The sequence below is a fragment of the Emydura macquarii genome, unplaced genomic scaffold (genome assembly GCF_026122565.2).
Source record: "Emydura macquarii macquarii isolate MOO-44397 ecotype Brisbane River unplaced genomic scaffold, CSIRO-AGI_Emac_v2 contig_2680, whole genome shotgun sequence".
Lineage (NCBI taxonomy): Eukaryota > Metazoa > Chordata > Testudines > Chelidae > Emydura > Emydura macquarii.
In genome coordinates this window covers 1,329,089-1,356,886 of record NW_027132817.1, presented here as the reverse complement: position 1 = coordinate 1,356,886, position 27,798 = coordinate 1,329,089, and the positions used below count along the sequence as shown (strand labels likewise).

At 43.4% G+C, this 27,798-nt stretch overlaps 1 protein-coding gene across 6 annotated transcripts in view; it reads left to right on the top strand.

Moving 5' to 3' along the window:
* The window catches only part of HMGCLL1 (3-hydroxy-3-methylglutaryl-CoA lyase like 1), a 107,530-nt gene that overhangs the window by 51,861 nt on the left and 27,871 nt on the right, over positions 1–27,798 (top strand). For 5 of the 6 annotated variants that reach the window (XM_067565484.1, XM_067565480.1, XM_067565478.1 and 2 more), the window contains 2 exons: positions 3,383–3,446; positions 12,619–12,807. In XM_067565484.1, coding sequence (XP_067421585.1) covers positions 3,383–3,446; positions 12,619–12,807 — 253 coding nt within the window. Of the gene's footprint in view, positions 1–3,382; positions 3,447–12,618; positions 12,808–26,870; positions 26,901–27,798 lie in introns of all 6 variants that reach the window. The other variant, XM_067565479.1, reaches the window with a different exon arrangement.

Below are 27,798 nucleotides of genomic sequence, written 5' to 3'. Positions count from 1 at the left end.
AAGTTGTAGGAGCCATGATGGCAGTCCTGTGCAGGGTGAATCCACATGGAGCCCTTTAAACTCGGTGAAATGCAGGATGCTTTATGCCACCAGAAAAGTAGTAAACAGTTTTAATGGGATGGAAGTTCTAGCCCCATCTTTTGAATAAGAGGTATCTCTCAATGCAAATTAAAGTTATTCCTGTTCCTGCTATGATCACCGTGTGCTAGTACCGATATGTCATGGTTTTATGGTGACCAGATACAGAGATTGAGCCTGAACTGGCTAACCTATGTTTCAGTATTGAGCACTAAATATCTTTTGTGTTCATATCTTTAGAAGAGTTGGGTTTTTTTAAAAGAAGATATTTATTTTATCTTGTATAGCACCTAGCATAATGGGTCCTGCTTCATGACAGTGGCTCCTAGGGGCTACTGCAATATAAATAACAACAATAATTTTGAAAAGTCTTTGTTTTATGCCATTTGGAAATGAGCACTATATAGAAGTAATTTGCTTCCTTTTTTAATGAGGAAAACTAAAGTGTGACCAAAACAATCCTGTTCTGATTGATACATTTTGATTTTGAATTGGAAAATTTCTTTTTGGGGCAAATCTACTGTCACTCTCTCTCACACACCGCTTCTTGTAGTAAAGATTGGCTGTTTCTGACAAATAGCTTCCTCCAAGAGGACCTAATATATCAACTTTATTATGAATTCACCTACTGATGGGCATATACATTTAAGTACTATTGTCCAATAAAAATAAATACATTTGCAGGAAACATGGCAAACTATATACAGCCTTACACTATAATACTAAACAGGAAACAGCAGCATCTGAATCTGCAACTGGCTTCTCTAGAGGATCCACACTTCCACAAGTGGTAACAGGTGTGAATCTGGCTCTGGAGCTATCTCTGAAACAAGCTGACAAAGGGCTGATAACAATGTAGAGTTTCATTTCTTCTTGGATTTATTTTGTTTTTAATGCACTTTGGTTGTGATAAGTTTGCTCAATTATCGTGTGTCTTTCTTTTACAAGACCGATGTAGTGATAGAACTCTGCTCCTATTCCCAATGTGCTTTGGTTGCAGGGACCGCATAGTGTCCATGCCATTTGTGGATCATTTGCCATTTGGTTTTGGTTGTTGGGTCAAGTTGAACAATATTCCTTCCCCCTGCTGACCCGTTCAGACCATTCAACATTTTCCTCCAAAATACTATACAAGAAATTGTGGGGGACGGCTTCATATAACTATGGTAGGGCCAAATGATACCTACCTGCAATGAAACTGAGAGGTGGGGAAAAGAGCTTGGGGAAGCTCAACAAGGTAAACATTGCAGAGTTTTTCTTTTTCGTTCTTGTACTGAAGACAGGGAGGGGTGTTAATCTCGTGGGAGTTCCCTCTAATCTTGCTGAACCTGGGAATCTTTGGGAAAAAGCAAGGTGCAGCTGCATGGTTCCTGAAGCATCGATGTGGATCCCCTCTTGTTTCTGCCTCGCCTTCTCTTCTGGCTGCATGGTTTTGGATACATTCCCGCTGCTATTTCCTTGATTGTATAATAAGGACTCTATCTTGTAAGCTGTTGGCACTCTGGCCCTGATTCAGTAAAGGTCATAAGCACATGCTTAAAGATAGATGTGTTCTTTAGTGGATCATCATCACAAGAGTGTTGAGTCAGGATTGAACCCCAGGGCTATGATCCAAAGCTATTTGAAGTCAATGGAAAGTCTGCCGTTGATTTCAGTGGGCTTTGGATCAGGCCCTAAACCTCTGTCTGAGGTGAGGGAAAGATCCTGAGAAGAACATTAATGCTAATAAGAACCATGCAGATTTCCATTTCCCCCAGTTCTATATTGTAGGTACTCCCTTGACAGCATCATCTATGTGGAACAGACTCTGCTTAGCTTACAAAAATCAGACTTTTATTACACCACCCACCAGGGAAATGCTCTGAGTAGAGCAGGGGCTACCTAGATTTACTTTCCATCTTCTGTCTTGCCATGTCCTCTCATACCACCATGCCCATCTGTGTTACATAAGCCTAGCTGGGCAGCGCTTTTGCTAGCTTGCGTGAAGGGGCAGGAGTACTCATTGTCCTTTAAGTACATTTTTGCCCGCTTTTACTTTTGTTTTCCCCACTCTGCTTCAGGTGTTGTTCATACCATGCAGATGCAATTCTTCCTGCTCTGTTGTACTGTTATGTGCATGTATATGTTTTAATTACATGTGTAAATACTGTGTGTTGTGTAAAAATTACATTTGTTATATTGGGTGCCTGCTGGTGGTTCTGTTCACTTGGTAACACATGTAAAATAGTAGAGGTCAGAAAACAGTTTCAGCTATAAACCCCTATTTTCACTGCATTCCGACATCATAATCTTATATAGAAAAAAATCCTTTGGACATGAAATTTTTCCATGCTTGGTGTCAGCTGAAAGATTGTGTGTGTGTGTGTGTGTGTGTGTGTGTGTTTGGCTACAACAATTTTTTTTTCTCACTGTTAAAAGATGGCTACATTTTTCATAAAGATAAATATAAAACAAAAAAGTCTGAATTTTGAAACTTAAAAGTGACATGGACATAGTGCTTACATTGGTGTCTGACCATGAGTAAGTTTGGGGAAAAAAAACTAGATTTCATAATAATAAAGCTATAGGTGACTGATTAGTCGGCTAAGATTATTAGTAGGAAGGGCTGAACCATACCACTCTTGAGAGTTCCAATTGCATACTCTGTTGGCCTGGCCTGATCAGGGGCTCAGCAGCCAGAAGGCCTGCCGCTTTCTCACTGCTACTGCATAGTGTAAATTTGCAGCATAACCTTTCAGAAGCCTAAGGAACAGGAGAAAACGATTGGAATTAAAATATTTTTGACTACATAATACTAGGATTTCTCCACAGCCACTCATGGGGTGATGATGAAGTAGCAAGTTCCTGGAGGCTGCTCCCCTACCTGTGCTGCCACATGTGATCCGGGTAGCTGGCACAAAGCGGGAAGGGAGCATGTTAAATCCCCTACTCTCTTGCGTGGCTTTGCAAGCAGGGTGACAAGCTGGTCTTTAAAATTAAAAAAGTTGATGCATGGAAAAGTTGTTTCCAGCAACAGCATAAACTTGGCCATGTTGACTGTACTTTATATTTGATGATATGCACTGAACATAAAAAGAATATTAAATTATATGTTTAACAGTTAAATGAAAAATACTGTAGTAGCTCTTTCTTTGCAACCTTCATTTTGTGTTTTCTGACCTAATTGTGCAACCTTATACTTGCATTAACATTTTGTTGCATTTAAATATGTAGATGTGTGTATATATATATATGTGTGTGTGTATATATATATATATATAGGTACATAATATACACTTATCTATGTCTGTTCTTTTGAATGTAGGTATGTATCTTGTGCACTGGGATGCCCGTATGAAGGAAACATCATACCAGCTAAAGTGGCAAATGTAAGAATGCATCTCAGTCTTTCATGTTTTAAACATGCTTGAGTTATTTTCTCTGTTTAATCCTAGAAGGGTCAATAATGAGTCAGAATCAATGTAAAAGGAATACAAAAACCAAAGCAAGCTCTAGACCTGGTGTGGTAATCGGTGTGTTGGTCACTGATGTTTATCAGTGTAGGCTGTGTGCACATGTCTCTGTGTAGATGCTGTCCCAGCTCTGGCCAGGAAACTGAGACGGCTCCCACGATCGAATGAGTTGACACGACCACGGATTAGCTGAGCAACGAAGGCACCCAGGCCAGGTTTATTGTGTGCGGCACAATGAGAAATGACTTACAGAGTATCTCTGGGTCAGTTTCATGTTGGCGGCGTTACCATGGTCTCGGGCCAACGGCGGGACTTTCCGTTATCCCCTAGACCGGATACCGGTATTCCCTCTGACATCCTCTTTTATACACTGTTACATACACTTTCGGTCTGCCCCCTTTCACGTAGGTAGTTGCCACCCTCCTGACGTAGTCTAATACCACCTTTTTCCGTTGATTGGCTGATTTGGGCACCGCCACTCCATGTATCATTTCTATCCATAAAAGTGTCATTTCAGAGTGTTAGTATCTTGGTACCTCTTATACCTACTACATATTTTAGTAATATTTTGGCAGTCTTACAATCTTGCAGTATCAGCACTTTCCTATACCAGTTTCAGTTAACTTGAGTGACCCCTTCTACTTCTGTTCACTCGGCTTTTTCCATTTAGGCCTTAGCCTGTTTTACAGGCCTTAAACTCTCACTTTTTACTACACCTGGGTGAATAATTTTCCTCAGCACTATCCACTTAGATGTTAAGAAAATAATGTGCTTTGGTTATAATCAATCAAAGCAGCAAAAAACGAGGTGTTATTTCCTTCAAACAGAAGGGCAAGGAAATGCTTTGAAAAATAGACTCAAACATACATGAGCATAGATCATGTTACATGAGATTATTTCCAGCGTGATCTCCTGCAAACAGCAGCAGCTGTTAAATTTACTCTGTGCCAGCACCTGTTTGCTGCTCCCCTGCAACAAGAAAACTTGCCATTGAATCCTGCACCCGGTACCCAAGTGCTGGCATCTGCAGCAGCTGTGCCAGGACCCACCCACAAAATATTTTCCTAGTACAAGGCTATTGGGGGAACAAGGTGCACCTACCTTTCTCTAGGGAAGGGGAGACTGATGAATGTGGTTAAAATAATTTAAGAATTTAACTTTTGATTATCGCAAGGTCATAGAGTTTAAGGCCAGAAGATTAGTCTGACCTCCTATATATCACAGGCCACCAACACCATCTAGCACCCATACACTAAACCCAAAAACCAAAATTAGACCAAAATATTACAGGCCAAAGGAAACTAAATTATCATGTGCCACAGGCAGAAAATAGGAGAGTCTATTTACGGTGTTTGGTGTATAGACCTGTAGCAAGACATAGACCTTGTCCCAAGGTGCTTACCATCTAATGAATGTCCTTTTATTGTAAGTGTGTGAGAAATTTACTTTGATTTGAACCAGAGACTCTTGGATTTTAAAGCAAGAAGGATTTCACGATATTTGCCATAGTCATAGCACTTGTATCCTCTTTGTAAGCTTTGAACAGAACAATTCAATCCACTTGAGTCCTTTTTCAGCTGTTTTTTGAATTAAGTGAATAACAGCATTGATCCAGTACTTCCGGGACTGGTGTTACAGCACTTTGTCAACCTCCTCAAACATATTCATAGCAATCCCACTGATGATGTCCTGGAATTGCTTTAACAGTACAGTGTACTACAAATGCAACTACCTTGGAAAGGGGTGTATTTTTAGTTCTGTAATAGCAGACTTGCTGACTGGAATTCTGTTGCAGCAGGGTGTCTTTTTCAGTATGTTTGATGCAGAGGTGGGAATGCTGTAAATCGGTTCAGCAACTGGAAATAAGTTTTTAGACCTTTTCTCAACAAATTCAGAGAGCGTACAATGATAGTTGGAAATGCCTTCATATAAACAGTACATGCCTAGTCCTATTATCCTTTATTCGCAGAAGAAGTTACTCACATGAGCAGTTCCAGTGAAGTTTATGGTGCTGTGTACATGAGTTAGAACTATTCATGTGAGTAAGGGTTTGCAAGATTGAGCTTTATGAGTAGAGGAGTAAAGGGGACCTTGTAGACTTTTAATTGTGCTACAATTTTGAATATTTTTCATTACTGTTTTAATTAATATCCAGTTCTCTCTTCGAGTGTTTGCTCATATGCATTCCATCATAGGTGAGTGCGCGCCCCGTGCACGAGCCTCCGGAAGCTTTTCTGCCCTAGCAACCCCCTGCGGGTCGGCTCCTGCGCCCCCTGGAGTGCCGCGCTCATGTCGCGGTATATAGGGAGCCTGCCGACCCCGTGGCCACCAGTTCCTTCTTTCCGCCCGTGACGGTCTTTTGGAACGCTGCCCCTTGCTTTATCGCAAGTAGCAATCTCCTCAACCTGTTCTAGTTATAGTTTTATAGTTGTAGTTAGTTGTTAAAAGTTCATAGTTTTAACCTGTATAGTTAAAAAAAAAAAAAAAAAAAAAAAAAAGTAGTAGTAGTTTTAGTAGTTTAAGTACTTAGTTAGCCCTTACGGGCTCCCGGCGCCATGCCGGGCACTTCGGGGTTTAAAGCCTGCGCAGAATGCTCGAAGGCTTTCCCCATCAGCGACCCGCACGACCGCTGTCTTCGCTGCCTGGGCGAGCTCCACAGGAAGGACAAGTGCCGCATCTGCAAGTCCTTCAAACCCAGGACACAGAAGGAGCGAGATGCCCGCCTTCGGACGATCCTAATGGAGTCGGCGCTTCGCCCGGTCTCCGAGCCCTCGGGATCTCCATCGGCACCGAGCGTCTCATCGGCGCACAGCGCGCCCCCAGCACCGACAGCGGCACCGGCGCTAAAGGTGCCGAAGAAGAAGAAGCGGCTGGACCCGGTGCCTATGAACTCCCCCCTGCTACCGGTACAGCAGGGGGTACGATTAGAGCCGACACCGGCGTCGCCACGCAGAGAGCCTCCCCCGACCCCGGGGGTGGGGGACCTCTCCTGCAAGGGCCGTCGACGCCGGAGGCGTTTGTAGCGGCACGAGCCCTCATGGCCATGCCAACGCCTCCATCCCCCCCTCGGCCGAGGGAGTCAGGGTTGGCGTCTCGGGGTAGATCCGTGCTGGGTTACCCCGGTGGGCAGCGGAGACAGGAACCATCGTCTCCCCCCAGACGGTCGAGGACGGGGGAAGCGGGATCCCCCCCTCCTCGCTCCGACCTTATGTCGTTGAGCACCTCGGTACCGCAGCAACTGGAGCGGTCCCGAGGTTCCGAGAGCGGCCACTCTCCATCGCCCACCAGATCCTCGGCATCCCTCCATCGTCAGGAGAGCCTGCTGGCACCGAGAGAGACTGACCATCCTCGCACTTCGGTGCGTACCTCTCGGCACCGATCTGGTTCACAAGCGGAGCAGAGGCGCTCTGAACATCCGCGCGGGCGCCACTCTCGCTCCCCGGTGCGCAGCTCCTGGCACCGAACGCCCTCTCCTGGCGATGACCGGCACCGGTCGGGCTCTAGGCACCGAGCTATACGGCACCGGTCGGACTCTCGGCACCGGTCAGCCTCTCGGCACCGGTCAGCCTCTCGGCGCCGAGCTATACGGCACCGGTCGGACTCTCGGCACCGGTCGGACTCTCGGCACCGCTACAGCCCTCGTCACCGGTCACGATCTCCGGTCCGGGCCCGTGAGCGTTCCCAGGACAGCCATCGCTCCCCATCTGCTGGCAGCCGTCGGGGTCGCCCTGCCCCGGAACCCTACCACCGGTCGCCGTCGGCGAGGGCCCCCAGAGTTACCCCGAGGCGGTCCCCGGTGCCGCACGCCCGGCCACTCGGAGACTCTCCGGAGCACCGGAGAAGACGCAGCCGAGGGAGAGACCGCTCTAGGTCGCCTGACCATGGTAGAGCCAGACGGTCCCGGGGCCACTCGTCTACTTATAGCCGCTCCCCGCCCCGCCGGCGTCACAGATACCGCCGTAGCCGCTCCCGCTCCTCCAGGAGCAGATCACTGCAGGATCGGGGCAAGGACAAGGGGAAGCGCCCAAAGTCCCGTAGCCCGGCACCTTCCGGGCCCGCAACATCCACGGCACCGGGACCGGTGCCAGCATGGATGCATGGGCCCTGGCAATGGCCATATTGGGGACCATGGCCTCAACAACAGACCCAGGGTGCGGCGTCGGATGAGGAGTCCGACCTGATGGAGGGTCCATCTACGGGTCCCCTGCACCAGTCCTCCTCCTCCTCTCCTCCTGACACCACCTCCAGGGACCAGAGAACACCCCTGCCTGATTATAAGACCCATCAGGAACTGCTCAGGAGGCTAGCTGACAATCTGCAGCTCGACCTAAAAGAACTTTCGGAGGAGGAGGATCCTCTTTTCGGGACCTCTAGCTCAGCAGGCCCCTCCCGCGTCGCGCTCCCTGTCCACGATAGGGTGTTAAAGGTGGTCAAGCCCCTGTGGGAGACCCCAGCGTCAGTGTCGGCCACTTCTAAGACTGCGGAACGCAAATATTACGTTCCCGCCCAAGGGTTTGAATACCTCTACAACCACCCCCCTGGGTCGTTGGTTGTAGATGCGGTTAATCAGAGGGACAGACAGGGGGCCCAGTCCAGTACACCAAAGAACAAAGAAAATAAAAAACTGGACTTATTGGTAGAAAAATTTATTCGACTGCGGCATTACAACTCCGCATTGCGAATCACCAAGCGCTCCTCGGCAGGTACAATTTGAACCTGTGGGCTTCCCTCCAACGGTTCCTCCGCGCCTTGCCACCTGACATGGCGGAGGACTTGAAAAAACCATCCTGCAGGAGGGAGCTACAGTCGCCGGAGCGGCCCTCCAATCCTCAAGCGATGCCACCGACGCAGCGGGAAGGGCTATGGCATCGGGCATCGTGATGCGCCGGGCCGCGTGGTTGCAGTCTTCGGGTCTGTCATTGGAGGTGCAACAGGCCATCCAGGATCTGCCTTTTGAGGGCGTGGGCCTGTTCTCGGATAGAACAGACAGTAAATTACACGCCCTCAAGGACTCTCGAGCCACCCTTAAGTCCTTAGGCCTCTATATGCCACAGGCCACGAGGCGCCAGGGCAGACAACGACCCCAACGGCAGCAACAACAGCAGCCTGCCCCTCGACTGCCTCCTCGACCAACTCCATCCAGGCGAGGTCGAGACCGCTTCAGGCAGTCGAACAGAAGAGACCGCCAAGGCCCTGCAGGGGGCTCCCAGCAGGGCCAGCAGAAAAATACCAAGCGGTCCTTTTGACGGGACGCTCGAGGGCAGCCCAGTAACCATCACCATCCCACTGGTTTCCACCCCCCCCTTTATGAACAGACTACATCCCTTCCTCCGAGAGTGGCAGGGAATAACCTCGGACTGCTGGGTACTCAGCATAGTGAGACGAGGCTATGCTCTCCAACTCTCGGCATTTCCTCCAGACTCTCCCCCTACCCCGTCCCTCTTCAGGGACCCATCTCACGAGCTACTCCTCGTCCAAGAGGTTCACTCTCTTCTCCGCCTTGGGGCGGTAGAGGAAGTTCCTCCTTCGGAGAGGGGCAGGGGGTTCTATTCCCGCTATTTCCTTATCCCCAAGGCAAAGGGAGGCCTCAGACCTATTCTGGACCTTCGTCGTCTGAACAGATTTATCAGACGCCTCAAGTTCCGGATGCTCTCCCTAGCCTCCATCATTCCCGCACTAGATCCAGGGGATTGGTATGCTGCCCTCGATTTACAGGATGCTTACTTCCATATTTCTATCCTCCCTGGGCACAGACGTTTTCTTCGTTTTATGGTAGCAGGTGTCCACTACCAATTTTCGGCCCTACCATTTGGCCTCTCCTCAGCACCCAGGGTCTTCACGAAGTGTATGGCGGTGGTAGCGGCCCACCTCCGCCGCAGAGGCGTCCAGATCTTCCCCTATCTCGACGATTGGTTAATACGGGGAAGATCCAGGGTTCACGTACAGAACAGTCTAGCCCTGACCTGCACAACCTGTACCAGGCTGGGCCTGCTCGTCAACGAGCAGAAGTCCACACTTACTCCAGTACAGCGGATAGACTTTATAGGGGCCACCCTGGATGCAGTCCAAGCCAGGGCCTTCTTCCCGCTGCCCAGATTCCAGGCCATGACCGCCATCATTCAGGAACTCTTCAGTTTTCCCACGACGACAGCCAGGCGCTGCCTTCAGCTGTTGGGTCACATGGCGGCATGCACATATGTGGTGAGACTAGCTCGCCTCAAACTCAGGCCCCTACAAGGTTGGCTAACCTCGGTGTACACCCCAGCCAGACATTCACTTTCCAGGGTGGTCACCATCCCAGCCCAGGTCCTAACCTCCCTCATCTGGTGGACGGACCCGAGCGAGGTTCTTCGGGGGGTTCCCTTTGCAGACTTAACCCCATCGGTGACGCTGATAACAGACGCTTCAGATGTGGGTTGGGGAGCCCACATGAGCAACGACCTCAGCACACAAGGTCTATGGTCGCCTCACGAACGGCACCTGCACATCAATGTCAGGGAGCTACGTGCAGTTCGTCTCGCCTGCAAGGTCTTCCTCAGGTTCATAACGGGCAGAGCAGTACATGTCCTCACGGACAATACAGCAGCCATGTTTTATATAAACAGGCAAGGGGGGCACGCTCCTCCACTCTGTGCCAGGAAGCCATACAGCTATGGGACCTTGCGGTGAGGCACGATTTTCACCTCTCTGCCTCTCACCTCCCCGGGGTCAGGAACGACGAGGCGGACCGCCTCAGCAGGTCGTTCGTACCCCGCCACGACTGGTCACTCCACAAGGAGGTGGTGTCTTTTCTCTTCCACAAGTGGGGCACTCCCCAACTGGACCTGTTCGCCTCTGCGTGGAACAAGAAGTGCCAGAGGTTCTGCTCACTCCGGGGACGAGAGCAGGGCTCCCTCTCGGATGCCTTTCTAATCAACTGGACGGGGCCCCTGATGTATGCGTTTCCCCCCGTTCCATTACTCCCCAGAGTGCTCCTGAAAGTCAAGAGGGACAAGGCGAATGTCATCCTCGTTGCACCAGCCTGGCCCCGGCAGCACTGGTTCACTATGCTATTGGACATGTCCATTGCCGAGCCGATACCGCTGCCGAGGCGATACGACCTCCTCTCCCAGGACCGGGGCCGCCTCCTTCACCTGGACCTGGACTCCCTCCACTTGACGGCATGGAGGCTTTGTGGTTAACTGAAGGGGAGAGAGCCTGCTCAACACAAGTACAGCAGGTTCTCTTAGGGAGCAGGAAACCTTCCACTCAGATGCTGTATAAGGCTAAGTGGAAGCGCTTTACCCTTTGGGCAGAGTCCCGGGGGATCTTACCTAGTTCATCGCCCATACAGGCAATCCTAGAATACCTCCTTCACCTAAAGATGCAGGGCCTCGCACTGGCTTCCCTGAGGGTGCACCTGGCGGCCATCTCGGCCTTCCACCGGCCGATGGAAGGGAGATCTATCTTCTCCCATCCTATGTCCTGTAGGTTCCTGAAGGGGATAGAGAGATTATACCCGCAAGTTCGCGACCCGGTACCTCTCTGGGACCTGAACTTGGTTCTCTCCATGTTAACCGGACACCCATTCGAACCCATGGCTACATGCCCTTTGCTGGTCCTGTCCTGGAAGGTGGCTTTCCTAGTAGCCATTACTTCGGCCAGACGGGTCTCCGAGTTAAAAGCCTTGACCTCGGAGCCCCCTTACACTGTCTTCTATAAGGACAAAGTGAGACTGAGACCCCACCCAGCCTTCTTACCCAAGGTGGTGTCCCAGTTCCACTGTAACCAAGACATTTTCCTCCCCGTATTCTTTCCCAAACCCCACGGATCGGAGGCGGAGCAGAGATGGCACTCCTTAGATGTCAGGAGGGCCCTGGCCTTTTACATCGATCGGACAAGGCCTTTCAGAAAGACAACCCAACTGTTCGTCGCGGTTGCTGAGAGAATGAAGGGTTTACCTGTGTCTTCTCAACGCATCTCTACATGGATTACCGCATGTATCCGCACTTGTTACGAGCAGGCGAAGGTGCCGCTTCCCAGCTCAGTGACGGCACACTCGACCAGAGCCCAGGCCTCGTCAGCGGCCTTCCTGGAACGGGTGCCCCTGACGGACATTTGCAGGGCAGCAACCTGGTCATCTGTCCATACCTTCTCTTCCCATTACGCCATTGTACAACAGGCAAGAGAAGACGCGGCCGTAGGCAGAGCCGTCCTAAGAAGGGCTACTCAACAGTGACTCCTACCCGCCTCCATCACCTATGATGGAATGCATATGAGCAAACACTCGAAGAGAGAAAACAAGGTTACTTACCAGTAACTGTTGTTCTTCGAGATGTGTTGCTCATATCCATTCCAAACCCACCCTCCGTCCCCGCTGTCGGAGTCGGCAGAAAGAAGGGACTGGTGGCCACGGGGTCGGCAGGCTCCCTATATACCGCGACATGAGCGCGGCACTCCAGGGGGCGCAGGAGCCGACCCGCAGGGGGTTGCTAGGGCAGAAAAGCTTCCGGAGGCTCGTGCACGGGGCGCGCACTCACCTATGATGGAATGGATATGAGCAACACATCTCGAAGAACAACAGTTACTGGTAAGTAACCTTGTTTTTCCTAAAAATCAAGCAATCTAGGGATTAATTTGTGTGTGCTCAAAACTCTCTTTGATTTTCATTGGACCTTTGATTTCCAAGGAAAGAAAAATCAGGCTTCTAGTTTATGATTTACTGGCTTTGCACACTCATCTGTGAAATATGCAAACCTAAAGGCAAGTCTTGACTAAAAAAATACACAGGGAAGAGAGAACAGCTGGGCAATCCCTGAGGAAGTGGGTAGCTTTGGGGAAGGCTTTTAGGAAGGTTAATTCATAAACATAAAAAAATCTTGATTCTTTTGGGTGTAATGGGAGAAAGAGGGAGAGGGTTGTAACTTGATGAATTTGTCTTGGGAGATTGTTCCACACATGGGGACAGCATATGAAGAGGAAAGGAAGAGTGTGTTTTACTTGGATGACAACCTTTACACACAAATGTTTTTCACTGTATGTTCTCGCTATTATTTCTTGCTCTGGTTACATCTCATCATTTTAAATGCTTTTTTTGTTTTCTATCCAGGTGTCTAAACAGCTATATAGCATGGGTTGCTATGAGATCTCTCTGGGGGACACAATTGGTGTGGGGACCCCCGGCAGCATGAAGAAGATGTTGGAAGCTGTTATGAAGGAAATCCCACTGAGTGCTCTTGCTGTTCACTGTCATGACACGTATGGCCAGGCTTTAGCCAATATTCTCACAGCCATACAGGTAATTCAGACTCTCTCTTTACAGATATTGCAAGTAATGATTGCACTTTAATTCAGTTTCAGGGCAATTTAAAAATATCACAGCTTTTCTTATTCCCTTCCTGGCAGAGGTTGAGGGAATAGGAGACAGAGACATATGCTAAATTTTCATGGAGTGCCAGTTACTTTCTGTATTTTCTATAGTTATTACTATTTTTGCACATGCTGAGGGTATCTCAGAACCCTGATTGTGTCATTTATAAACCATTTAGAGAGTGACAAGGTGGGTGAGGTAATATCTTTTATTGGATCAACTTCTGCTGGGGAGAGAGACAAATTTTTGAGCCCACCGAGCTCTTCTTCAGCTCTGGGAAAGGTACTCAGAGTGTCTGTTCCATCTTGCATTTAGCTGTAATGCTTGGAGAACCTTTCCCAAAGCCAAAGGAGCGCTCTGTGTGGCTCAAAAGTTTGTCTCTCTCACCAGCAGAAGTTGGTCCAGTAAAAGATATTACCTCACCCACCTTGTTCCTCTAAGCTATGTCTACACTACCACTTTTTGTTGTATAATTTATGTTGCTCAGAGGTGTGAAAAAACACACCCCTGAGCAGCATAAGATACAATGACAGAAGCGCCCAGTTGGACAGCGCTTTGAGGAAGCTCTCCCGCTGACATAGCTACCGCCACTTATTGGAGATGGTTTAATTATGTCTGTGGGGGAGTTCTTGGCATAGAGTGGCTATACAAGAGATCTTACAGCAGTGCAGCTGCATAGGTACAGCGGTGCAGCTGTAAGCTGTCTAGTGTAGACATGGCCTAATATCTTCGGACTGACATGGCTACAACTACGCTGCATATTTCATAAACCATTATCAGTCATATCTCCTTATTCACTTAATGTCTTCAATGGCACACAAAATAAACACACTGAGAGACAGTCATGATAATATTACGTGGCTTTTAGTTTTAGTGGAATACAAGAATATAAATTATGTATTAATAAGCCCTCAGGTACCACTTTGTGGGAAGCATGTTGTATGTCCATAGGTTACCAAACTGATTTGTAACCTAACACCAGCCATAGTTGGTCACTTTGGCAACACAGCTGTCTGGTCATACTGAGGCACAGAGGTGTGTTCATGTAAATACAGTTTTGTCCTGAAGCATTTTCCCCTCCCCAGCTCATCCCTCCCTGTCAGGGGAGAGCTCATACAAACCTTACTTACACATAGTAAGGTTAAGCATCCAAGTAAAAGAGGTTCAAACTTTTACTCATGGCATTCAAAGCTTACCAATACTTACTTTTGCTGTTTCAAACATAGCTATGTCTCTTGGTATAAGTAAATGGATAATTTTACAGTAAATGGTAAAACCTTTGAGCTTGGGAATTCTCCATAAACATTCACAAAGCATTGTCTTTCATATCTCTCCTTAAAATTCATTGCTTTTATGATGCCTACAAAACACTAAACAATGACTAGGCAGTTGGTGTGTTAATACTGCTACTTCATGTACCAAACATATTTGTTTCACTGTTACCTGGTCCTCCCCTCCTTATCCACCTTTGCTTATTTTCTCTTTTGCTTGTCTTTTGTCAGATACTAAGATACTTTGCAGTAGGAATTGCTTTTTTTTATGATGTGCATAGTGTGCTTAGCACCACAGGTCCTGATCCCTGACTGAGATCTCTAAGTACTACCATGATAGAAATAGTTTAAAAAAAAAAAAAGAAAACAAATTGTCTTGCTGATCTTGAATCAGCCTGAGCTTGTCTGATCTTCAGTATTAAACACATTTTGACCTAATTAGTAGTTGGATAACTTTAGTGATTAAAAACACACATAATTTCATTTTGAAAGACACCATATTATACGTATTTTTTCCTGGTGGACAAATGATAGTGCACTGGGATATTATATGCTCTTACCATTGGATAAAATAAATACAGTCACTACCTTACAGCAATACAGATATAGATAATTGTACTTTTGCCAGATCTGAGGATCTATGCAAGACAGGAGCTAAGCAGTATGTGGATGTGAGATATTTAAAAATGAAGTCTTGGACACGTTATTTTGTATACACCAGATTGCAGTTGCTGTTTGTAATAGAACCTAATTCTGCATTTCTGAGTACAGTTTTCTTCCAAATGTATTTGTTTATTTTTCATATTCCTATTTGGAAGTGGTTTGGCATGTGGGAAGCAGGTCAGATCAAACATTTATCTTTTGGACAAGCGAATGGTCAAGGCATTTTTTAGATGGTTTCTAGTTTGGAAAGGCAGCTTTAAAGACCAAATTTTACACTCTCATCCCTTCTGCTGAATGCCAGGTTAGAGACAGGCCTTACAGTGGAAGGAGATTACTGTACTATTACATGGAAGAGTGGTGTGCATTGGCTGCTGGCTCCTTCATCCCATAAATCCCTCATCACAAATACTCCTTCCATGCTAATTTGCAGATAGACCTTGGTAGTTCAGCTCTGTGGTGTGGTCCAATGTCAAGGTATTCCATGGATTGTGATTCCCTGTGCCTTCTCTCCTCATTTTCATCTGTTCTGCGGCCTTTCAGGTCAGATGTGCCCACAAGGGAGCAGAAACCAGGATCTGGGGCTATGTGACAGATTGGCATCTTTATGAAGTACAGTATGGGTGTAGTACTATGCAAATAATTGGCCAAATGAAATTAATTATAAAGAGAATGTTGAGCAGCAAATTCCACTCCTCCTGAGCCACTGTAGACTAAAACCCCAGACTAAGAGCTATTGTATTTCCTAAAAACTAATAAATGACAGCAGGAAAGCCACAAATAATTCTACAACTAATTTATTTAGTGCTTGGATGCGAGCTGTCTTGGGGTGTCAGCAGTACACGGTGCAGGAAGAGGTGTTGGTGATTTCAGAAGTAATTTTTTGTACAGATCACATTGTGTCATGCAGGATTATACTACTCCAGGACATTTTCTTCTGGTTGGTGTTGATCCAAAATACTATAGGACTGACAGGATGAATCTGCATAAGGAATTAGTGGGGAGGTAGTCTTGCTACTTAAGTAGTAGGTTTTGTGTGTGTTATTTTAACAGAAGAATAGGTAGTGATAGATGACAGAGATTAGCCAACAATTAAAAGGTAAGTATTTTTTTTAAATTGTTGAGGGAATAATAAAAATGAAAACCATTGACTAGAAAGATGATATTTCTTTTTTAAAAGAGATTTTTCTGTATAAATGTAAAGAACATATGAAGCAATATTTCAAAAGAATGAGTAAAAGACTGACTGTTGACTGACTAGCTGAAACTTGGCTGAAGGAGGAAATTAAGATATTAAATATCAGAATATAGAATGTATAGAAGTGACAAACTCAGCAAGACAGTAAGGGGTAAGGAAAATACAATATGCTTGAGTAAAATTACATATGTAGGCTGGATAATGTGACAAAAAGAAAATTTAGCAGAAAGAAACAGTAAAACGTATTTATAAGAAATTGTTATCAATCTCCAAAGGAGAATAAAAAGATCAGGAAACTTCTGTGTAGGAAAGACCCCATAAGATTAGAATATTGATCGCTGGCAATTTCAGTTACCTTGACACTGGCTTGAATAGGATTTGAAGAATGACTAAGGCACAGAGTGTATTTTTATAGACATAGCACAGAACTGTTTTCTTCAGTTTGTTCAGCTACCAGGAAGATTTTGAGGCTACTCACGTAATTGTTCTGAACTTGAAACAGAGTATGACAAAGATGACTTATACTGTTTACTTCAGTGACAAATTCATGAATAGAACAACAGCAGGGTGAGCCCATAGTATTGTATTATCAAATTTGAGGCATTCATTAACATAAACTGATCCTTACATACTCCTGGATTGAAATTCTTACTCGCTTGAAGTCAATGGCAAAACTCCCAATGACTTCAAGTGAGCCAGGATTTTACCCCTAATATTTCTGACACTTTGTTGAGTATTTTTTTGTTGGTGGGTCATAGCCACTTATTGGACAGTTCAATAGGAAAGAGTTTGTTATCAAATTTTAAATATTTTTCATTAGTTCTTTCATGCCAGAAAGTGCCCTTTTTAAAAACTAGAAGAACAAAGCATGCATTTCTTTGTGCCCAAAACAGGATTCAGTGAAGTCTATGATTAAACTTGCAAGTTGTTGAGAGCTAGAAATATCCAAACTTGTGTATTTATTATATATTTCTTTATCAGTGTTGTGCTGGAAAATATCTCCTTAAAAATAGCTGAAAATAGTTTATGACATTTCAAGAATCGCACTAAAGTCTTTGCAGTTAAGGAAACAACTAAGAAAACACTTTTCAGCATATTGGAAATCAATATTGTAGGGTTGGGGAAATGCTAACTGCTTAAATATCACCTTACAAATAGTTGAAAATAGTTGATGACACTTCAAGAATCTCACTGAAGTCATCACAGTTAGGAAACAAGAAATATGAAAACACCTTTCAGTACTGAAAATCAATATATTAAGTGTGGGGAAATGCTAACTGTTTGATTTATGCATTAATAATTTGAGCTAAATACGGACCTGAGCTGGTAAATTCACACTTGGGTAATAATGCATGGCTGCATGAGCTAATCTTGTTGACACCAGTTTGAGTATGGACAAATTGACATGTTTAAAAATAAAACTGTAGTCACTCATTTTCAGATGACTACAGCATTGATAAATGTGTGCCTCTGCTGAAGTTGAGTGAAAGAAGCAGCCAAAATAACAAAAAATGAGGTACACCTAAAACCACTAAATTTTGATAGAGTGAGGAACAAGGGGATGATAATTTCTTACAATGAAAAATAGACTAGAAAATACACTTATGCAAGGCTGGTATTCTGCACTGGAAATCTCTGCCTGTAGTTGTGTACAAAAGTACACAAGCCATGCTAGTAAATCTGAATGCATGATTACAGTTGTATGTGGGGACTGGAGGTGAATGGGGTAAAGCATATATATGTAGGATTGGCAGAATTCAATTGTTACTTTTTTATAATTGATGGACAATATCAATGTTTATTTTTAAGCATTTTTTGTCTGTCAATTTTTAAATATTCACAGTTGTGCAAAATTATGGGTTTTAAGCCTTTTGTTTATTTTTTATCTATTTAAAGGTTCACAGTTGTGGGAAATTTGGGGAAGCTAAATAGTGGGGGTGGAGCTCAGACAATAACTATTTATGTATTATGCATATCTATTATATGTGACAGTAGATATTAAGATTCAAAAAGTTAAAGCTTTAGAACTATTAAAACACAAATTGCCGACATCACTTGTCAAAATATAAAATGTACATATCCTTAAATCAAACTATAAGTTTTCAAGAAGCATTCTTCTTTTTTTGCCTACCTGTAAATTTTTTATCATCATCAATGGAAATATTTTTTGTCTGTGCATGGTGAATTTGACCTTTTAACAACATTTACCAATAAAAATCTAATCCTTCCAAGCCTATGTTTATGTACATAGGAAATTTATTCTGTTAAATCTATTTTTAAAAAATCAGTGCTACATATTTTTTAAAGTAGATCTTAATGAAACTTGCAGTTTGTCCTACGTTCATGTGAACAGTTTCTTTGGTTTTAGTTTTCATGAGTTTCACACCTGGTTTTTCTTTCCCCTCTGAGTTTCAGTTTCAGATTTACACAACCCAAGTTAAAGCCAGACGCTTTTTCCTGGTTTTGAGTTGAAATCATGTGAACCCCAAATTCTGCATTATTTCAATCCAAAACCTTACATGGGCCATCGTCTCTGTAAACTTCACCTAAGTTTTCATGAAAGGGTTCATGACCCTACGTGAAATCTTTCAAACCAGGTGAGTTTGTTGCAACCCTGTGACACAGCTTTAGTAGGAAAGCATTGTAAGACGCTATATTTAAAGAATACAGAGTCAAATTAAAAGTTTTGGTCCCAATTACAAGACTGCATCACCCTTTGAGATCATGACATCACACAACATTGTTTGATCAGGACATACAAGAAAATGAAACTGACACTGAAATGGATTCAAAAGTGGAAGGCTCCAGTTTTATTAATGTTTATCTTTAACGGAGGGCTAACTTCCCAAAATATCAGGCATTTTTGTGGTCCAGTATGGTGTTAAATGGCCTCCAAGCCAAATAACCAATATTCAGGTTTGTCCCTTTTCAGCCTACGCCCTGGCATTCAGCCCACTTCTAATTTTTTCACTCTCCCCCTGTGTCTGGAAGGAGTGCAGGGGGAGAAGGGTAGACATGAAGGGTAAATTCGGCGAAGATTTTAGTTCTCCCCTTCTTCCCCAGGCTAATAGGGCCCAGCAGTCATCCCCCAGGTCTCATGTTCACCTCCAGGAAATGGTCCCCCAAGCCTCTCTCCTGCACTGGACACTAGGCATAAGTTGTGATGAAATTACAAACTCACTTTTAATATACAGGTTTTATAAGCTGTTTTTACTCCTTATTAACCTTAAGATGGGCCTCCAGGATGTTGGAAGGAAGTCAAAAAATCACCTTGTCAATCTTGCTTAAAGGCAAAAACTTTTCTGATCCCCAAAACAGGCAATCAGTCAGACTCCCAGCATCTTTGAAACACAGGTCAAAATGTACTTCCCTTCTAGGGAAGGGAAGGCAGGGCAGCAACTGCCACAGAAATGGCTACTGCAGGCCTTGCGGGCTTCCGATACAGGAAGAGGAGGAGCATGAAAGAGAACAGTGTCTCCCTTCCTGCCTTCCTTCCCCCCACACACACATAGCCTAGCCAAAGGCAGAGATATTTCTCCTCATCTTTTTCTCACTTCCTTGCCGCCAGACAACATCTTCATCTTCCTTCTTCCCTGGTGAGTGGGGGGTTATAGTTCCAGTGGAGCAATGCAGCTGTCAGCCTCAAGAGTGAGACTTGAGTGCCCACAAGACAGCTTCTTTGGTAACTGACTCAAAACTATGCAACTGACTGCCTTTGACCTATCTGTCCCTCAGAAATCATGTATATAAGAAACTAAGTCCCAAGCCAAAGTCCCTATACAACAGGGAAGGGAAGGGAGAGAAAGTCAAAGGAGCCTACATGTGCCCGCTTCAGTAAATTTGCTCAGATGCTACGATGATGACTGCAGCATAAGAACCCAGATAGGTACAAAGCATTTTGAAACCAGAAAGTATAGCCTTTACTTTTTAAAAGAAATAGGGGTTTTTTTTTGTTTTGTTTTTTTTGTTTTTTTTTAAGAGAGGGCTGAGAACATGCTGATCACAATGCTGTAGGGGGAAAAGAAAGTTTTATAGGTAAGTGGCTGCCTAATTTCCCTGTTTGAATGATAAACTTAATTCTGTTGGGATTAGGCAGCATGGAACCTGGTATGGGCATCTTTTAAAATGATTAAATTTTCAAAATAAAAAAATACTTAGAGTAGGTTTAGTTGATATATTGACATTATATTACACACAGGTTCTTTATCCAGTAGGGAGGCATTGTGCCCAGAGCATGAAGCACAAGCAGGAGTCATAAGAGCTGGCTTCTGTTCCTGGCCCTGACACCGACTTGCTGTGTGGCCATAGACAAATTACTTCTCATTTTCCCCATGTATAAAATAGAGTTGATACTAATCTTCCCTTGTAAAATGCTATGAAATCTATGGGTGAAGAGCTCTGTATATGTCCTAATTATTATTATTAGCGCAATACAGATTCAAAGGCTATTTTCAGTGCACAATGTTGAAAGTACATAGACAATTTTTTCTGAAACATAGAGTGTGTTTTTTTAATCAAATGTAATTTTAAGATAAAAAGAGGAAAGAATGAGGGGAGGACGGGTAATAAAAAGCAGCAGAACTATTAAGCTGTGTACACATGCCAAGTGACCTAATTATTGTCACTCTTGCCCTCCTTTCCCCTCCGCATTCTTGTTTGTTTCTGACCATCACCAGTGTTGTGTTGAATGTAGGTTGTACAATTTTGGGATCAGGGTGACTTGTCTTGTAAAACAGCTAGCACATTTTAGGGTATTTGGAAAAAAATAATACAAAGGTGTACCTGCTTTGGGAAAATAAGTATAGAAGATGGACAGATTTTAATGGACATTATCACAATTTCACTTTATTCAGTAAACTGCTATATAAAAAGGAAAAGGACAACATGATTAAGAAGAGCCAATATGAGATTCATACTTCACTATTTCACTAGAATTCTTTGATATGGTTACTGCCAAAGCAGACAAAGGATTTGTAGTGGCCATCATATGCTTTGATTTTTTTCAGAAAACAGTTTACAGTGTTCTTTACTGGAAGTCAGTGTTAAGGCGTGGAAACATGTAATAAGTGGAAAGTTGGCTAAATGGCAGGAAACAAATGGGAGCTGTAAAATGGAATTTTTTCAAGCTGAAAGAACATACCAGTAGGGTAGTGGAGGGATCAGTCTGTGGATCCCAGGTTTTATTACTTAAACAAATGACTTACAGTACCATTGATGCTGGTATGGAGGGCTAGTTTTCCAATTTTTCAGCTATTAAATTGTGAATAATAAATCATAATGAGAAGTGAGAGAGTCCAGATACAGTTGGACACTTAAGCACACACATAGATGGCTAATATTCTACAGTGTGCCAAATAAAACCAATTTTGGATCAAAAACATAAGAACAGGAACATATGCCATTTTAGGATCAGTAAAAGACCATTCATCCAACATGGTTGTCATTTAAAAAGCTGTATCTCCAGCCACTTTCCTGCTTTTCAGCTTTCTTCTCCAGGAAATGATCCAGCATAGGTGCCTTGTAAAGCCCAGCCTAAATCTGAAATTGCCTTTAAGAATCAGCATAAAAAAGATATTTATGAACACAGACATTTAAATCATTTACATTTTCTGCTAGCAGACAGAGGAGGTAATTAACAATATAGCAGCATGAGGGAAACACCTTTTTTCCCCCCTGCCTTGCCGCAATTATATAATAAGCTAGGAGTTTTTTGAGTTTAGTGACTTGAGCTGAAGGAAGTAAGTGACACTGGAGAGGTAAATCATCCTTGAGAGTGCTTAGTTAACTACGCAAAGAAGAGTAAAGACTATATCCAGTGAAAGTGAAAACTGAGGGGAAAAATAGACAATGCAGACAAGAAATGGCAGGTAAACTGCAAAATGAAGAAAAGGCTCCAGGTCATAAGGTTCCAGTAAAGAAAACCAAAAAGAGGGGATGGAGTCCAGGAAACCAGAAAACCACTGGTACCATGAGACCTAGTAATACCTAACCAGGCAGCTACTTTTATAAGTGAAAAAACCCACAGTAAAGCAATGAGCAAAGCAGATTTAATTCTGGAAAAGACTGGGAAATATGGAAAACACAGGTGTTCATATTTCATATAGAGATGTTTGCAACCTTTTGCCTACTATTTGTGTCTTGTTCTTTTTGTAGGAACTACTTTTTATAATGAAAGAATATGTTGCCACAAAACTCTGTAAAGAAAGGGAAAAAGCCTTTCACTTGCCTGTTTTTTTTTTTTTTAATAAAATGTTTGTGATTATAGCAATAAGCCACTGTAGATATATATTAGTAGGGAATGGGTGATCTTCTCAAGTGGTTGAAGGCACTCAGCCTTTGGCCCTGTGCTTCTGTGCACACCAATAACCTTCTAATACACACATCCATTGATTATTGCTATCAGCACAAATTTATCCTTAAAACTAGTTACTTAGATTCAGCTAGGTTAAACGGTGAGCTCTTCAGGGCAGGGACTATATTTGTTTATTTGTATTAAAGTAGCATCCAGTGGTATTAAATGAGACTGAAGCCCTATTGTACATACACATAGCAAGAGGCAACCCTGTCCCAAAGAACATACAATCTAAATAACATGCTTCTGCTTCAGTGCCCAGTGCATTGTGAGTGCTTAAGAAGTAATAACAAACCCTCTTTCTTCCAATGCCACCCACAGTTTGATGATTGTGTCTCAGAAGTTTGGAGCCCTGGCAGTTACTGAGCCAACAGACCTCCTGACTAGATCTGTTCCAGTGTACTATTCAGACAAAGGGGTTCTGCAGCCATTATGGATTATCCTGATCTCCAAATTCCCTTCACTAGAGTTTACTTTGAGCTCTAGGCAGAACTGTAACTATCTTTGGCTTAAGTTCAAACCTCAACTGTTTGTCTCAACAGTTTTTCTCATTCTAGAATTTCTCATCGTAATATATGAGGCACACACACAGAATGCCCCCAGGGGAACTACAATGAGGAGGTCAAATCTGTAGTGTTTAGGGGATTTAAAGGCTAGAGGTCAACTACCTCCCTGCTGTAATTTCACTGACATCAACAGATTTACATAAAGGATGAATTTGGCCCAGGTGCTTTACACCTCCTTCTCTCTTCATTTCCTCCATATTTAGTTAAATTGTTTTGTCCTGGAATTAAATTTATGTTGTAGCTTCCCTTATTCCATTCTCAATATCTACTTTTTCCCCACTGTGAATTTCCCATGCATTAAGTGCCATCAAGTAGCACGTTTCACATTCTGCAATGTCTGCTTTTCTGAATTCCAATATTTTTTTGCCGTTGTCTGGTCAGCAGCCACTTATTAGCATTTAAAACCTGATAATATGTTCTCTCGTCATAGGTGGGCTTCTACTCCAACTTCATTTATAATTTCCGGGTGTGTTTCCAGCTATTAGATCCAGGACAATCAGGTCATTCTGATCTCGTTGCTTTTCAGCTAATATGTAATTAAGTAATCTTGTATTAATTCAATTAACATGCTTCCTTCCTTCTGTATCCACCTCTTCCTATGAAAAAAAATATACAGAATGAGAGAATGTACAACAAATGATATTTAGCTCCCAGGCAGATTCTTTTCCACTACATTGTTCTTTTTGAGATACAGATCTGGACATATAGCTAGTGAAAGGAGCAGAAACCAAGGACTCATAGGATTATCAGAGGACAAACCTGTTGACGTTGGTCAGTCCACATTTACGATTCCTGGCTCTTTATCCCTTTTTCCTTACTCCAGCATTAGCAACAGGTCTTGCAAAGTTGCTGGTGCAGCCAGTGACAGGACCATTTCTATCTAGCGCTTTGTATGTGTTCTGTTAGGATTCATATGGACCTCAGAGTAATTTATGTATGTTTTACCAGCAGATTTTTTGCCTTTTTTGAAGGCAACATGCTCCATAGAATACCACATTCTGTGCTTCTTCCTTTCTGCTGACCACCTCCAATCCCTTTTTTGCCTTACATTGCCTTTGTCAACATGTAAGTGGACTGGAGAGGATGCCAGCAACACCACAGGGAGGTAGGGAAATCATATTCAGCAGCTGCCTTCCGCACACATTCAACCCCTCCATTCTATTTTGCATGGTACTTGTGTGAATTTTCTCTTCCACCATTGTTTTCCTAGTCACCGTTTGGTAGTTGTAATCTCACATGTCCACAGCAATGGCCTTTTTAGAGTCCTCCTTTTATCATCTCAACGGTATCTCGTTTAACTTGACTATTTAAATGGCTAAGAGTCATCATAATCCAGTTTTGAAGTGGATTGGGCAGTAATCCAGCTCTCAGGGACAGATATTCATTTCTTGGACTAGAAAGAAATTACTTCCAAATAATGAAAAGGTATGAAGCCTTTTCAAAAAGTTCTTCAGGTGTTTATAGAATCAAGAGAGTTTGGAAAGTTTTCAGAATGATAACTTAGTCACTTAACAAAATATCATTTAAAAATTAACTGTTCAGCACTTTACAGAAGGTGCCAAAGTAGAGAATTAAAAAACTGAAGTCCAATAGGCACAGAATAGTTAAAGAATGGGGCATGGTAAAGTCAACTTCCCTGCATGTCACTGTGCCATTGAGACTCAACTGGTCCTTTACAGGTGAAAAGGGTACTCGACTCGCTTTTTGACTGAGATTAACAACATGGCTGGTGATAGATCTGGGGACACATTTGCCTATGGTTGACTAGTAATTAGACTATTTATTTTACAACAACTTTTATTCAATGGCATATTGGCTAGATTGACCAGGAAGCAGGTGGTGGGGGATATTCTGTGTGTTACCAAGATATGTGTATTTGTTTGATCTTGGGCTTCACTCAGCTTCTGAGTCAGGTGAACAAAAATGTATTGTTTCTACATATTGTGTATATATTACACACACACACATGCACACACACACAAAGTTAAAAAAATATTATTCAGGCTTCAAAGTGAAAGACTGAAAAGTTAGGAAATGCCAATGTTAAGGTTGCCCAGGCATGTACATTATGATGCAGCCTTTAATTATATCATCACATCCTGTGTTTTCCTCAGGACCCTATCCTCATCCAGTGCCCAGGAAGGATGTTGCTCACTTAACAAGCAGCAATTCAATATTTTGTTTTCTCCTCAAAATGTAGCCCTATGCCTTATTTACTGTGCACTATTCAAACCATTCTCTGCAGACAGAATCATTAATTTCCTCATGGGCTTTTCAGTATAGTATCTAGTGCTATACAAATATTAATGAATTTATTTTCACCAGACCCCCTTGAGATGAGAGGCTATTATAATCTTCATTTTACAGATGGGGAACTGAGACACAGAGATATTAAAGTCCAAAGTATCCACTATTCCTGGGTGTCCAATTTGAGACACCTAAAAAGAACTGGCTTTTCAGAATTCTTAGCATTAAATAGCACTTCATATGTTCAAAGCACAGCTCCTTTTGACTTCAGTTGCAGCTGTGAGTGTTTAGCACCATGTCTGCAGTCAAACCCCAGAATATCAAGTTGGGCACCTAGAAAATGAGAATCACAGTTAGTGACCATTGGTTAAATGTTTGGTTGAAATGACTTGACTAGCAACATATAAGAAATGTGGCACAGCCCAGTTATCTGGGCAGAAATCAGTTGCTTTAATCATGAGACCATCCTTTCCCTTCCTGCAGTCTTGTCTCTCATTCACTATATATCTTCCAACTTCTGCAACAAATGAAGCAGTGTCCTACAGACAATAGACTCCTTCATTATGTAACTGTAATTCATCTCCAGAGCTGGTCCATCCTTAACCAGCCAGTCCTAGTTTCCCCCCCACTAGCTCCTTGTCTAGTCTCAGTCTCCCCCACTGGCTCCCAGTCACCCCTACCCTCATGATTTCCTCCTTGACTACCACTCTTTTTGCCCTGACAGTCCCAGTCTCTTCTGAGGTCAGACTAGATGATCTACTGGTCCCTTTTGGCCCCCAAATCTATGAATATATTAATGCATTTCCCCTCAGCTCCCAATCCTAGTCTCAACCCCCCAACAGCCTCCATTCCTAGTTGTGTGTGCCCTCTCCCAGCCATCTTATACTGCTCTACTCCCTCCACCCCCTCGCCACATCCAGCACTTACCCCTATGAATTGAAATCAGGGAGCTTTGTCCTGCAGGCTGCCTGGGCAGCATCAGGGGAGTTATCAAGAGCAAAGGAGAGAGAGCCTTGCTGCTTTCAGGTCCAGTACCCAGCCTCAGCATGGGCTACAGCAGCCCAGAGCTGCAATTACATGGAAAAAGTCCTGCTCAGCACCTGAAGGCCTCAGCTAAAGCACGCTCAGTGCTGATGTAATCTTCTGAGATTTTTGCTGCAAAACTACTGTTTGTCTCTAGTGAACATGGCAAGCTGTGTTTCCAAAGGCTTATACCATAGCCAGATTTGTACAGTTTTTCCCAAGGATAGTAAACGCCATTCTCCTGGAAAAATTCAAGTCCCTGCTCCAAAGCATGGGGATGCTGTAACTTTGCAAAGAAAAGGTCAACAGAATTTTTTAACATGGGCAAAACATTTTTAGTAGCCTTGATCTCAGATACGGCTGAGCTATTTTGGCTGAAATTTTCCAAACAAATTCAGCCTAAGACAGACACTCAGCATGATTTTAGCATGATTGATTAGAGTTCAGCAAAGTTATAAGCGACTGAAAAGAGGGTCTTACCATTGGGAAGTGTCAGGCAACCATAAGAACAGGTGGCACTACCAGCCTCACCTATAATAGTGATTTTACTCTCTCCTTAAAGAAGAAATATTAGAGTAACACTTTCTAATTTAAATATGCCACAAAATTGAGGCAAATGTTGTGTTTATATTTCCAAATGTCTTCTAAAAACATTTCTTCAAAATGGACCTTAGATTCATCAAGGGGGCATTTTCATCTCAGTGGTGAGTAAGAGACTTAATTACTTGTGGAGATTTTTTTTTAATATTTCAGTTAACATTTTTTTATTCATTTGCTCTGGTGCCATCTCACCTTCTTTCATCTTTTTTCTGTATTGGGTATGCATGATCCCTGTTGCACATTGGATGGGTGTCTAGTGCATTGCCAGGGGGAAGAAAATCACTGGATATTTAGAATATATCTGACATCATAATTTTTAAAAAAGATTCTCAGTTCTGGTGAGAACAGATTGCTTTTTACTGCCTGAAATAGAATGTTTTCTTCTATCCAGGGATTTAATTCCTTGCTCAATTTCTTGGGTTCAGACTGAAAAATTGCCTTCACAGTATTTTGAAAAGAAATTATTTCTACCCAACTACCTGAGTTATTAAATATATATATCTATGTGTGTGTGTGTGCTTTGATCATTCTGTAGCTGTGAACTCTCTAAATAGATAGAATGTCTAAGTAAATAGCTTTGCACATGTGCACTGTTACATTTCTGCTTAGGTGCAGTGACCCTCTGTTTTCCTTCTGGAGTCTTTTACGTGTTTTTTATTACTAAATTTAGAAGAAAAGCAGAACTATGACAACACTTCATAGCTAGAAATGGTGATTGTTTTTAATTATGCTATTGTTATACTTATTTAGGTTCGCGTGTGTTTGTTTGTTTTTAACCTGCTTGGAGACAGGGTTTCGTTTCATTTAACAAATAAAGGCATAATTGCAACCTAACTTTTAGGCCTCAGCATAACTGCACAACCCCAGAAGCAGCACTAGAAAGTAAGTGTGACTCAGTCATAAGTCCCCTTTGCTGCAGTGGGGAAGTTCCTAAAGCTGTTCAGAGGGTGCAGCTTACTTTCCTTTCAAACAGCTCTTCAGGCAGCTGTATTGAGGGGGTGG